The 13,061-nt window shown below is 41.8% G+C and overlaps 7 protein-coding genes across 7 annotated transcripts; 4 read left to right on the top strand and 3 right to left on the bottom strand.

Annotated features, from left to right (window-relative positions):
• Nucleotides 1-25: 25 nt before the first annotated feature.
• IL334_002557 (tRNA pseudouridine(55) synthase) lies at nucleotides 26-1,694 on the top strand (the record flags this gene model as incomplete). The annotated part of the gene is made up of 5 exons (XM_062934301.1): nucleotides 26-102; nucleotides 165-337; nucleotides 397-452; nucleotides 529-683; nucleotides 785-1,694. The coding sequence occupies 5 exons, from the start codon at nucleotides 26-28 to the stop codon at nucleotides 1,692-1,694; spliced, it is 1,371 nt and encodes a 456-aa protein (XP_062790352.1).
• Nucleotides 1,695-1,908: 214 nt separating this feature from the next.
• IL334_002556 (uncharacterized protein) lies at nucleotides 1,909-3,166 on the bottom strand (the record flags this gene model as incomplete). The annotated part of the gene is made up of 5 exons (XM_062934300.1): nucleotides 1,909-2,271; nucleotides 2,351-2,673; nucleotides 2,749-2,838; nucleotides 2,908-2,948; nucleotides 3,027-3,166. The coding sequence occupies 5 exons, from the start codon at nucleotides 3,164-3,166 to the stop codon at nucleotides 1,909-1,911; spliced, it is 957 nt and encodes a 318-aa protein (XP_062790351.1).
• Nucleotides 3,167-3,476: 310 nt separating this feature from the next.
• On the top strand, nucleotides 3,477-5,274 carry IL334_002555 (uncharacterized protein; the record flags this gene model as incomplete). The annotated part of the gene is made up of 6 exons (XM_062934299.1): nucleotides 3,477-3,580; nucleotides 3,659-4,196; nucleotides 4,302-4,437; nucleotides 4,554-4,646; nucleotides 4,755-4,905; nucleotides 4,977-5,274. 6 exons carry the CDS (start codon nucleotides 3,477-3,479, stop codon nucleotides 5,272-5,274), a joined length of 1,320 nt encoding a protein of 439 aa, XP_062790350.1.
• A 289-nt stretch (nucleotides 5,275-5,563) lies between these two features.
• Nucleotides 5,564-8,141, bottom strand: IL334_002554 (uncharacterized protein; the record flags this gene model as incomplete). Its single annotated transcript, XM_062934298.1, has 9 exons — nucleotides 5,564-5,952; nucleotides 6,026-6,212; nucleotides 6,275-6,499; nucleotides 6,628-7,223; nucleotides 7,279-7,363; nucleotides 7,429-7,704; nucleotides 7,767-7,903; nucleotides 7,999-8,034; nucleotides 8,087-8,141. 9 exons carry the CDS (start codon nucleotides 8,139-8,141, stop codon nucleotides 5,564-5,566), a joined length of 1,986 nt encoding a protein of 661 aa, XP_062790349.1.
• Nucleotides 8,142-9,194: 1,053 nt separating this feature from the next.
• IL334_002553 (uncharacterized protein) lies at nucleotides 9,195-10,757 on the top strand (the record flags this gene model as incomplete). The annotated part of the gene is made up of 2 exons (XM_062934297.1): nucleotides 9,195-9,477; nucleotides 9,544-10,757. The coding sequence occupies 2 exons, from the start codon at nucleotides 9,195-9,197 to the stop codon at nucleotides 10,755-10,757; spliced, it is 1,497 nt and encodes a 498-aa protein (XP_062790348.1).
• Nucleotides 10,758-10,997: 240 nt separating this feature from the next.
• On the bottom strand, nucleotides 10,998-11,731 carry IL334_002552 (40S ribosomal protein S20; the record flags this gene model as incomplete). Its single annotated transcript, XM_062934296.1, has 3 exons — nucleotides 10,998-11,051; nucleotides 11,136-11,335; nucleotides 11,626-11,731. The coding sequence occupies 3 exons, from the start codon at nucleotides 11,729-11,731 to the stop codon at nucleotides 10,998-11,000; spliced, it is 360 nt and encodes a 119-aa protein (XP_062790347.1).
• A 447-nt stretch (nucleotides 11,732-12,178) lies between these two features.
• IL334_002551 (uncharacterized protein) lies at nucleotides 12,179-13,044 on the top strand (the record flags this gene model as incomplete). Its single annotated transcript, XM_062934295.1, has 4 exons — nucleotides 12,179-12,221; nucleotides 12,403-12,542; nucleotides 12,686-12,769; nucleotides 12,937-13,044. 4 exons carry the CDS (start codon nucleotides 12,179-12,181, stop codon nucleotides 13,042-13,044), a joined length of 375 nt encoding a protein of 124 aa, XP_062790346.1.
• Nucleotides 13,045-13,061: the final 17 nt, after the last annotated feature.

Genomic DNA, 13,061 nt, shown 5'->3' with positions numbered 1-13,061 from the left:
GCTTCGTTCCGTAGGATTGCCCAAGATGCCAAAAGCACTCACAACACCTACATTACCTCTTAACGGGTTATTCCCAATTGCCAAGCCTTCAGGTCCAAGCTCGTACGTATCCTCCTCGACGACCATGCTAAGATTAGAAACAAAATGCTGACATGCAAATGTAGGATGAAAGTGATTGATGCTATCACTCCGTTATTGCTTGAATCAAAGCTTTTCGATGATCCAGAAAGAAGAAGACATGCAAAAGGCCAATCTAAGAGAAAGAAGAATACAACTCATATGGGTCTGAAAATCGGTCAAGGTGGTACATTAGATCCTCTAGCTGATGGTGTACTGGGTGAGGGCTTTTACTTCGCTGATTCTTCTGTATAATCGAAAAGCTGATGTAAATTACAGTGATCGGTGTGAATAGAGGTACGAAACATCTTAACAAGTACCTGGAATGTACAAAGGTAAAGCTGTTCTTGACCATACCCATACATGGAGACTACGAAGCTGACATGCGTGTATATGGTTGTATCGATTCAGCAATACGAGAGTATCGGACTTTTAGGATGTATGACCACTTCTATGGATTCAGAGGATCCTGTATTATCTACCGCAGCATGGGAACATGTCACTCGTGAAGATATAGAGAAAGTGCTAGATAGATTTCGAGGAGAAATAGATCAAGTACCTCCAATGTGAATATTTCCCTCAACATTCATCTTTATGGTTTTTTTTTTTCGTTATTCACGAAAGGAGGTAAATGCTTACGTTTTGCTTTTGCTCGATGTCGAAACAGCTTTTCAGCTTTGAAAATGGATGGTAAACATTTATATGAATATGCGAGAGAATCAAAACCGTTACCTAGACCAATCCCAACACGTAAATGCACAGTCTCAATTGAACTTATAGATTTTAGACCAGCTTCAATAAATCCAGGAGATGGAGGACATGAATATCGATGGCCTGATAAACGATTATCAGAAGAAGAGAAAAAGGTATTCAGGAAATTGACCGATATCGTATCTGCCGCTGGAACTGAACCTGGTAAACCAAAAGGTCAGCATGAACCATCAACAACAGCAGCACCATCGACAGCGCCATCGACAACGACGACGAAAACGGAAGAAGAAGAGGCTACAGATGGAAAATCAGAAGTCAAGACTGAATCGTTCGTGCCGGATTTAGAAAAGCCTGATTATCCAGAAGTTTCTCCTATAAATGGATTAAGACCACCGACGTTCAAAGTCAGAATGACAGTCTCAAGTGGAACTTATGTTAGATCAATCGTACATGATGTTGGAGTAGCTTTAGGATGTGGTGCACATGTAGTGGAACTTACTCGAACAAGACAAGGTGAATTTTCGTTGTATGGTGACGAGCAAGCTCTTTCGGAAATCACTACAGCAGAGGAAGATAAGCTAGAAGGAGTAGAAGAAGTTACTGGACCTACGGGCGGATCAATACCTTGGTCAGTATGGGAGAGGGCTCTGGCTGAAAGAGAGAAGAGTATAGCTACAGAGAAACAAGAAAGAGAAGAAGCGATGATGTCAGGGGCTAGTGCAGAAGAAATGCATACGAATTGGTCACAAGAGGCTATCAGACAAAGAAGACATCAAGGGGAACATAAAGAGTGGGAGACTGAAGTGCTGAGAAGATTTGTAACGGTTCCCGTACCTCTGAGTGGTGGACATGGATGGAGGGAGTAGATGTAGAGCCAAGTTGTCACTTCGATAACGGATGCACAGCTTGATGCAGAGCTGTCTCTCATTCTGCTTGGTATCTGCGCGATAAGGGAAAGAGCGTTTGTGCAAAAGGACCATGTTCAATGGATTTGAATCGGAGGCCATGCTTGTATGCAAGAAATATCCATGTGACCCATGTAGTGGTCGAAAATCGGATATTGATTATAGAAATAATCATTCACTTTCCAATTGGTAAAACATGAATGTCTTTAGCCGCTTTAAAGTGTACATTATCAATTTCCCATCCTCCTTTAGGTTGTGCTTCCAGTATTTTCTTCTCGAATTTAGCTTTAATACGTTCTAACATGTCATCAGGAAACGGCGTGAGGCCGTTGTTTCGAATGAGTTCCTCTTCAGAGGGAGGACCGGGGATATCCTCTACTCTCGTCGGTTCGGTCGATCCAGATTCGCCTTTCGATGTAATAGATGGTTTCAACAAAGTCCATGCGAATGAAGTATGAAATTCTGGATTATCGTGATATTTAGGTAGATGTATGATATCTATCGGTGGATGAATAATCTGCTCGACTATCTCTTTTACCTAAGGCGTCCGCATGTCAACCTATATCCCTTGCGGTCGTCTCTCTCTCCCGGGTATCAGAGAGATGCGTTGTACTCACTTCAATAGCACCTGCACCTAAACGTAAAGCTAAGAAAGCTCTACCACCACTTCCTTCCTCTCCGTGTGCACCATCCTTCATGGAACGGTTATAATACACTTTGATCCCTCCGGCAAAGCTCAAACTGAATTGTTTACGGATACGTAGACGGTCTGCTAATTGGTCGCGAAACGGTATGATCTGATCCCTCCGTAATGGTAATGGATGAGTAAGGGATATATGTAGAGAAGACAACGATGAATGTATTGTATATGTCGGTAATTCTTCCTGAAATGTTGAGATAACTTGTTCAAGGATTAAACGAAGTTTTGAAGGTATATCAACTATTCCAATATCACTGATTAGAACTCTTGGTTTGATTGTGATATATATGTATGAAAGGGACAAAAGAGGCTCACGAGATAAGTATACGTGTGAATTGTATTCACCGTCTACGAATGGTCGAGTACGACTCCGTCCTTGATGTAACGATGGGTCATCTTTTGGTGCTGATCGATGTCAGATCAAAACTTATCAGTATTTTGATCGTCGTTCGGGAATCCAGTAGATTTGCTCACCAGTATGGAAGCTATCAGGGAGAGAAGGTAATCTCTGTTGTCTACAGAAGCAAAAGCTTCAGCAAGCGACCTATGTGCGGCGAGGAAGAGCATTGATATAGATAGATAGATACTCGTACCTTTTAGCCGGATATTGAGATTTTACCTCGTTGATATCCCTTTTCAACGCACGGGGGAAGCTCAATACTTTGCTTGCAGTAAAGATTTCGTCCTCAAAGGAAGAAGATGAAGAAGAAGAATCATATTCAACTAATCCCATCGATCGATCATATGTAGAGTCCGCTCGGAAAACACTACTCGTAGGTGAAAGAGACAGAGAGAATGTTATATCACGTTTGATTTTCGAAATATTTCTATTTAACCGAAAACAAACAATCTTTTGCTGAACTTGAATGAGATTTTCGACCGCATGGATTGTTTTAAACACTGTTGAATCTCAATTATCGCAACGGAACAGCGAGTGCTTCAATACTGCACTCGTCTCTTCAGATCATAGAAGGCTAGAGCTAGTGCGGGAAAGATATCCTGGTCGTGGAGTGGATTACTGAGAGGCCAAAGAGGAATAAAAAATGTACTGGTATATCTCATTTCTTCGACCCCCACCTGTATCAGTCTCTTCCGGTACCAAGGAGATCACAATAACGCCTCAAGTAGCGAATGATTTGAGGACTGAGTGAGTACATGTGTACATATGCAATTGATGAATCAATCTGGTTTCAAGCTAATTTATTCTTGTTATGCATATTGCTAGATTACGATACGAGCCCACTACGATATACTATACATGGCAGAGATTATCGCCTACGATATCACCTCTGACACCTTCAAAAGAATTGACTACCTTCATCCCACCTCAGAGTACTTATAAACCTATTTCTGTACCGTTACCAGGAAATGTACGAATAGGTGAATCATGGAGACTTGGTCTTTTCTCCATTCCTTCCGACAAAGGAAAGACTGGTGAGGGTGAAGCTGGACCTGGACCTGGACCTTCATCTAGTCTATTAAGGTTATGCGAGGATCACGTGGATGTATTGGGAGTATGGAGTGAAGGTATAAATGTAATTCGGAGTGAAGCTTTAACGACAGGAGTAGTCAGAGGTATCGATAATGGGAAATCAAGTATCAAGAGTAAAGAAAAACCCAAAGATAAAGGAAAAGGCAAAGCAAAAGACAAGGAAAAGGAAAAAGATGATATACCCAAACAAGGTAGGATTACAAGAGATTTTAATTTGCCACAAGAAGGAGTCTTGACAGTTGTCGAGCAGACAAGTTTCGATTTGGACAAGGTGAGCTCTCTTCCAGTGGTGAAAAGGTCAGAAGGAGGGGAGCTGGGGGGGTGGGGGAAAGGGAGAAGGCGGTTATCAACGCTGATGTGGATTACTGGAAAATAGAAAATATGGGATTCAGGACTAGCGCTATCGTCTTGGATATGGAGATACATCAACTCATCTCATGATCATCCTCTGGCCAATAGAGTTATAGGATTGATACGGAAAGAAGGACACCATCTGAACATACTTGAATTAGGTGAAATCCAATTTCTGTTCTCCTATTCCAGTTCACCATGATTAGATCTGGAATTGAAGGTGTCTTGCTTGTCCGAAGAATCTACAGCTTACTTCTGTGATGTAATGTGAATATAGGGAGTGGAACGGGATTGGTTTCAATCGCACTTTGTTTATCATTGAATCGATTTCATCCAAATTTGAAACGAAAAGTAATAGCTACTGATCTAGGTATGTTTGCTACCTAATTTTTGCCAACGAAATCACTTGCTTGAAAGTTATTTCTGACTGATTCAAAATGAATTTGAAAAACCCTTCAATCGATTTGATATCATGTAGAATCAGCTATACCTCTAATGAATGAGAATATATCACTGAATTTTTCTCAAGAGAGATCCAATACGATAAATGTGGATCTAGAAGCTCAACTATTGGATTGGGATGATCCTTTACCTGGATGGGTATCTTCAAATCAACCTGAATTAATCATGTGAGTTGACCGCCTACCTTTTACTCACTGAATCGGTAGCTATTTATACTGAGCTATCTTTCGATTCCCAGCGCTGCAGACGTAACTTATAATACATCAGCATTCCCTTCCCTACTTCGTACTTTACTTTCACTTCTCAAACCAACTCCGTCATCATCATCATCATCACCATCACCATCATCAATAGGAAATGCCATCAAACCATTATTGGCTCTAGCTTATAAACAACGTGATCCTGCCGAAAGGGGATTATGGGATATGCTGACATCCCATGGCGTGAATATGGTTTTAGTCGACAGAATTAGAGGTGCAGAGGAAGATGGTGAGACTGAAATTTGGATAGGAGGTTTTGGGAAAGACACACCGTGAAGCGAGAATCGGTAGTACAAGAAAAGGAAAGACAGATTAGATCAAGTGTATGTCCGAGCATAGTCAGCATAATAGACCATTGCCAAGCCCAATAACATATTCACATTTCAAACTAATATGCATACAACCCGTTATAATTGCTCTGATAATGATGCTCAAGACACTCCTCTACTTCTTTTCCCTTCTATCTCTCCATCCCCGAACTTTCCGCTTGTACACTGGTTGTCATTAAATTTTCTCTTTTTCCACCTTTCAATCCCCAGCGCTCCTATCCTACAAACGCAAAGGTTCAAGACCCATCTAATCTAATCTCAGACATCATAACTTTTTCACCCTCAAATCCATTCATTATCAGATGAGATTCTTTCCCGATCCCGATATTCATATTTATTCCTAAATCCATATTTAGATGTTTTGGTGAAGAATCATATTTCAGTCTTAACATTCCTGAGGAAACTAAGAAATCGAATATTTTGCCGGATTTGTTGACATCGATTTTCAACATTCTTCTCGCGTCCCTGCGTTTTAATAAACCATGTCTACGTTCATTTTCACGTATATATAATTCTTTTATTGTCAAATATGGTTTTGGTAATACCCTCAATGAAGAGCATAGTGATTGCTCCTCTATCGTCAAAAGATCTAATGAAGCAGCGTTTGCCAGATTCAATGGTGTAGCTAAATCGAAAATCCCAATACTGTGAGTCAGTAACCTGAACCGCAACAGATTTTAGAATGTGTAGCGACTCACGAGGTTTCCTTCCTATACTCATAGGTGCGACTCTGGGTGTAGGTTCTCGACTCTTTGGATCTTGTCCTGGAGGTGGTGTGCCCAGACCACCATGTAAGAAACGATGTTGTCCCGCATTGACCCTTGCGCCAGTGATGGGTATGGGTATGTCAGGTCTATCCCGTTGCACGATGGGTCGATATCCAGCCTAACAGATGGATCCACGTCAGTTGGGCACGTTGTCATCACATAATCAAAGGTCCAACTCACCCTTGCAGCTTTGGCATTATCATAAGCTTCCGCCTCTGCATTAGTTGTTATTCCCATACGACGATATTCCTGCAATTCCGCTATTCTTTTTCGAAGGTTTTGTTCGTACATCAGTCCCTCGATGAGCACCTCAAAATCTTGGGCCGTTTGCAGCTTCGCAAACACCTTATAACGCTGTATCAGTTCTCTTTCCTCCTTCGGCCGTTTGCGTTCTAATGCTTGGATCTGTGAACCAGGCATTGATCAGCATAGGTCTTCTCGGTACAAATAGATATCAATTTGCTGCTCTAATGGCACATGATCTTGAGGGTTGATTACACCCTCAGGTGATGCCAACAGAAGCCACTACTCACCTTTTTGTGTTCAGTCAGACCTCTATCGAACAGGATCTCCTTCGCATCCAATCTCTTATCCAATTTAGAAAAGTAAATATCCAACATCGCCAATTTGACTTCCAATTCATCTTCATCTTCTATATCAGGGATGGGTGGACCCTTGGCTTTAGCTTTTCCTTTATCTTTCTTTGAAGAAGATGCAGCTTCTTCTTTTCCTTTTATAGGCGATGAAGAAGGTCCTGCTGCATCAGGCTGGTGCGCTGGTATTTCGTTATGATCTGAATCTGGTTCAGGTTTGATCTTGATTTCTTCTTCTTCTCTTCGATGGGATTTCATTTTTCCCGCTTCTCCCGCTTCTTCATCTTCTCCTCCTCCCTCATTCTCGTCTCCTTCGCCCTCTTCTTCGTCCTCATCTTCTGGCGGTCTTGTCACTGTAGCTTCAGGCTGTAAATCTCCTCCGTATTTCCAGACTAGTCCAAACTCCATGTCTTTGACAGCAACTTCAGCTTCATTGTCTACTTCATGTTCAAACTCCAATCGGCCAGGCATGAATCCCGCCACTTCGTGATTTGTAGGTGCCGATACCAAAGGAGCAGCATTGGGAGGTGGTAAAGCTGCGAAGATTCAGCTGGGACTCGTGATTTTGCCGACACGTTTCAGTTGCCTTACCGTGAGGTTTTCTCATCTCTTCTATTCCGGCTTTCTTTCTAGCTTGGAATTCATCGGGATCGACGTGGAACGATTTATCCATAGGCTATGAAAGGTTTCATTAGTATCAGGATAGCTAGTCCATCCATCCATCTACTCAATTCTACTCACCGGCATAAAAGGTCTATGTCTTTTTCTTACTTCATTGAGTCCTTCCACAATCTCGCCATTCATTTCCTCCTTTACGCCATTCTCCTCACTCGAACCCTTTCCAACACCCAAATATACTGATAAGTAGTGTTCTTCACATTCATCCTTGGTTCTTGTTCCGACATGTTGGGCGACTTCCAGCCAATTTCCTAAACCATTCGATATCAACCCTGAGATTAGCAGAAGTTCTTCGTCCGCTCCCCAGTCAGGTGAAAATATAGGCTGTGAATGTTGTTCCTGCACGTCCATTCTATACATGAGCATAATTCAAGGACGTAATGTAGATTCAGTGAACCCACCACAACTTTGTAATCATGCCACGCTTTGTGCCGCAGTCCTTCTTTGCCTTCAGAGAAACAATTTGGACATAAGTCGACCTCCTCGCATTCTTTCATTGCACATTTGATTCGAACAGTATGGGTGATATCAACATGACCTGGGGGGGAGAAGTTTTAGCTCTAATCGAAACACAGATCAAGTAGCTGAAGACCAAGCTGTTCAAGGGCGAGGTGGTTCAGACATTGTACTTACAGAAGTCACAAGTGTACTTGATCCCCGGTTCAGTGACTACCACGGCCATGTCAGCTTCCACAACGTACACGTCATGGGATGGGCTCACCTGGTCTATCATCTGACTTTACATCATTCCTCACTCTCCTCTGTGTGACTGTCATATTGGAATGACGAACTTTCGCTTGATCACGTGAGGGGGATAAGTGGGGAAGGAAGCCAGATAGGCCAGTGACGAAGGAGTAGACTTCCTATATCTTGGGATTCACACTCTAGCGTCGCTATGCTATGGATATTGTATTACTGGTTTTCTCGAGTTGATATATATTTGTTGTTGTTGCACCGAATGTAAGATGAAAGAGCGGTTTGTGCCGGAAGGTGGAGGTTTGAACGCAAATGATGTTATTTGGATTTTTTCAACAAAACAGGTGGTCGCGTGTTACCATAGGTTATTGAGGATGAAGTTGAGAAATGCTCAAGTGTCGAAATGGTTGAATCGCTATTGAGTGAAGGAGAGAAGTCGGATTAATGATATAAAGCGTATTCTCGTGCTCGACAATCTTCGATAGAAATGGCAGTGTTGACAATCTCCGAAAAGAGTTGTTATCGCGACTTTTGCTTTTTCGGTTGAGATATAATTATTATTACGGGAACGACGATGATGACGATTAGGAGGTGGCGAGCGTGCAAAGGGAGGTAATTTGGGCACACAGCTTTGTTGGTTGGTTCCGTCCAGTAATCTAGTGAGCTTGGTTGTACATGGCCATCGTGTCTTGATGCTCTGCTATATTGTCTTCTCGAGAGTGCGCTTTACTGTCTGAGTAGTGGGTATCTATCAGCCCCCGTCATGGATGAGGCCACGATATACTGTGAACGCGGGGTATAAATATTAGATTAGGTGCTGGGAATGACAATTTCAGGGACAAAGCAGGTGAAAAAGAAACAAGACCAAGGATGTGAAGCAAAAACCACACAGGAGATATCTACTATGATAAACGTAATCCCGAATGTGGCACTCATTGATTGCTCTCATCCCGAGTTCGGACCGGTGATTTCACTCGTTATCCTTCCTCCACTTTCAACTCCGGGTCAATGATGGTATAGTGGTATAAATAACGGACTACAGCACTTCTCTGTATTCTACCTACTTATGCAAAAGAGATATGATAAGACCCTCTTCCATCAATAGAACACTACTATCATCATCACCCTTCAGAATGTCAAAAACATACGATACCATCATCTTGGGAGCAGGTTGGTCAGGTGCTGTAGCTGCCAGAGAATTGACCAAAAAGGGACATTCAGTCTTAGTGTTAGAAGCTAGAGATAGGATCGGAGGTAGAGCCAGAACATGGATTCAAGGTGATACTCACATCGATTTGGGATGTAGTTGGATTCACGGTTACAATGAAGGAAATCCAGCTAGATATATAGCGAAAGAATTAGGTGTTGAAGCTTTCTTGCCTAATCCAGCTGAAGGTATAATCTACGGACCTGAAGGTGAGCCAAATTCAAGGTGTCGCGTCACTTTTTATTGATATCGTATTAGTACTGATGAAGATATAGGTCCCTTGTCAAGTGAAAAGGCTGCTTCACTCAGATCGTCATTATCATCCGCTCAAGCGTCTTTCAAATTACCGCATCCATCTCCTCCTTCGTCCGTATCATTAGCATTAGCACTTCTAGGTGCTGATTCACCATTATTTAAATCCTCTTCGACCGCATCCTCCGATCCATCAACTACTGATATATCATCGACTTCACCTGCCAACCCTTCCGAGCCAACTCCAACTCCAACTTCGACTACCGCTTCAAATATCGATAAATCTTTAGCTGAAGGTTTAGCTAGAACATTAGAAGTTCCGTTAGGACTGAAACTCGAAAAAGCTTCACTCAAATGGTCAGGATGGGAAACTACAACTTCTTTCGCTGGATCTGATGCGGCTCCAAAAGATGGATATGAATCACTCGTAAATAAAGTATTCAATTCATCAAAAGCAGAAATCAAATTATCTTCAAAAGTCACTAACATAAACAAATCTCAGGAAGGAAAAATCGAGGTTGTCACTTCTGATCAAAGTAAATATCTAGGTAAAACGGTAATTTCAACTATACCTTTAGGTGTATTAAAGACCTTGCCCAAAGAATTCTTTAGTCCATCATTACCTGACAAATTACAAGAGACGATAACCGGGACTCACGTTGGGGTATTAGAAAAACTTTTGGTGCAGTATGATAAAGCTTGGTGGCCTAATGGAGATAAAATAGGTTCATACACTTTCTTACCTACTGGTCCTACTCCAACTGAGAATTCATCGATTGAAGATATATTTAACGGTTCAACATTGATCACAGCGAATTTCAACGCTCCTACATTACCTAATCCCTCGCCTACGTTATTAACGTATTTATCTGAAACTCCAGCTAAATTATTGTTATCTCATCCTACTTCAGAAGTCATCTCTGCATTCCATCAATTCCTAATCAGACGGTTAGCTCCAAAAGAGAAATCAATCATTGGTGAACCAGTCAAAGGTGAATTGACAAACTGGTTAACAGACGAATATTCTTATGGTGCGACTACTACCCCGTCGATAATTAGTGAAAATGGTGAAAGAAGTCCAATGGATTTCAAGGAATTAGGTAGACCCGTATGGGAAGGTAAATTAGGTTTCGCAGGTGAACACACAGAGATGGAACATCGCGGTTCAGTCGCAGGGGCAGTCATAAGTGGTTTTAGAGAAGCTGAAAGAGTCGATAGATTGTTGAATCTCCTATAGGAGTAGTTTTATCTCGATGAATGCTTGTGTGAATGACGGTTCGTGGATATGACAATTATACCAATATGCAAATACGTGAAACCCAAACCACATAAAACTTGCTTCATGCAACCTAGTGTTTGGCTGTCGAAGTATGTGAAGATACACAATAAAGACACGCAAATAAAGGTTGCATAAGCTACGAACTCAATCGTTCCTACACTACTTTTATTCAACGCAAAGGGGGAGAGGGAAGCACGCTTAAGCAGCAATGGTGACTTCAACCTCAACTCCAGGTTCGAGAGAGATAGAGGTCTATGATAAGAAGGCAAAAATTAGTCTACTGTTTTTTGTCATACACAAGAAGCATGCCAGATGTTTATGTGAAAGGTTACTTACGATTTGCTTAACGACATCAGCAGAGGAGTTAAGGTCGATCAATCTCTTGTGGATTCTCATCTCGTATCGATCCCAAGTCTTGGAACCTTCACCACAAGGAGATTTTCGGGTGGTGTGTTTGAGGACTTTGGTGGGGAGTCTGACGGGTCCCTTGACTTTGAGATCCTTGTCCTTGGCTCGGTTGACAAGGTCAGTGGAGACTGAGGAGAGAAATAGATAGATCAGCATATGTCACGATATTTGTTATTTACAGTCATCCATCGGTACTATGACGTCTCTTAGAGAATCGACACTCTGCTTTCCAACCTATCCAGCGCACAGCCGGATAGACCTTGTCTTCACCTTTCCTACTTTCCACCATCTCCAGCATTCACACCCGTCGATAAAATGCCTAGCATTTGCCTATTTCTGCATCATTGACGTTCTCCTTACTTTCCCTTCTCAATGGATAATTCATCTCCTCTTCCCTTTCCTACGCAAAGATACTCACATTTCTCTAAAGGCTTGACGTTTCTGGAAGTAAGGGTGATTCTGATCTTGTGGATCTTGGCGGTGGAAGCACCGGTCTTCTCGAGGTCGTCTTTGAATTCTGACATTTTTGATGTTTTGTGTTTTACTTTTTTTTTAAGAGAGTAAAGTGGAGACAGCGACTTGTCTACTTGATGATGATAAGGTATGTAGATAGCGGTGACTGTTCTAAGGAGAAGAAGAAGAGAACGAATACTAATATGATGTTGATGAAATTGATTATAGGCAGCGAGCAGAGGGGTAATTATTTTCTTGGGATTTGAAATTCTGTGTGTGAGCGGGGTTATACGGCATTTTCGCAGCCTACTGAGTGTTGTCTGTTGTGGCGTTAGTCGATCACAGTTAAAACCACGTGGAGATCTGATGTCAATACTTTTGATTCCGTCTTCGTTGATCTTGAAAGTTGAGATTTTACAATTCGAACTGTCGGGAAAAGTTGTTATTATCAGTAGTTGTATACAATTGACGATAAATCGTAAACTCAACAGAACGAGAAGAAACAACAGCTATCTACAATGGTCAGGCTCATCACTCATAACATGCTAGCATGTCACGTCAGTGAGTTGCATTTTCGTCTTATCACTACCTAAACGTTCCGAGCTCACCAGCAAATTTCAACTCTTACCCTCCTTTACCTCCTTCCTCCTCCACTTCCTCCAAAAATACAAATGCCATCGTCAAACATACTCTCACTTGTACAAAACATAATACATCTACGTACGGTTCTGGGCTTGAGTAGAAAATTGCACAAAGGATAATTTCCCATTATCATTTTCCGAAGTTGAACTTGTGATCCGACCTGCACCTGAAAACTTGGAATTCATTCAAAGGTTTTTACCTAAATTAGATTGGACAGCTTTGGTTGATACTGCCAGATCTGTAAGTTTTACTTTTTCTCTTCTAGATTGTACAACCCTCTCTGCAGAATTGTCTCACTCGCATGACAGACGGGATTTGTCTCTACGCAAGCATTCGGGCGGCCGGTGCTGATCTTCGATTCTTTGTTTCTTCCTTCACCATAGCTTGGAGATGAGACTTTACCTGAGAACATGCCTGAAGAATGGTCGGAAGATCAATTGAAAGCTTTACACCATGTTTTAATGGAGGTGAGTCTATTTTCTGTTGTATTATCATTGAAGTGAATCAACACCATTTCACCTTGTCTATCGTGTTATCTTTGCGTCTTTTCATCTTTCTCTGGTCATCCTGTCATCCTACATAAAAGGAATACGAGCAAGAAATTCCAGCTGATAACACCATTGACCTCTCCTAGATGCACGTAGAAGAAGGAAATATGACGTGTAGAGGATGTGGTCACGTATATCCAATTTCGAACGGTATTCCCAACATGTTACTGGCAGAGCATGAAGTCGGGCGATAGGTTCAAGTTCTTTAGAT

The sequence above is a fragment of the Kwoniella shivajii genome, chromosome 3, assembly GCF_035658355.1.
Source record: "Kwoniella shivajii chromosome 3, complete sequence".
Taxonomy (NCBI): domain Eukaryota; kingdom Fungi; phylum Basidiomycota; class Tremellomycetes; order Tremellales; family Cryptococcaceae; genus Kwoniella; species Kwoniella shivajii.
Note: the sequence above shows the minus strand (reverse complement) of the source record. Positions and strands in the feature narration are given on the sequence as shown.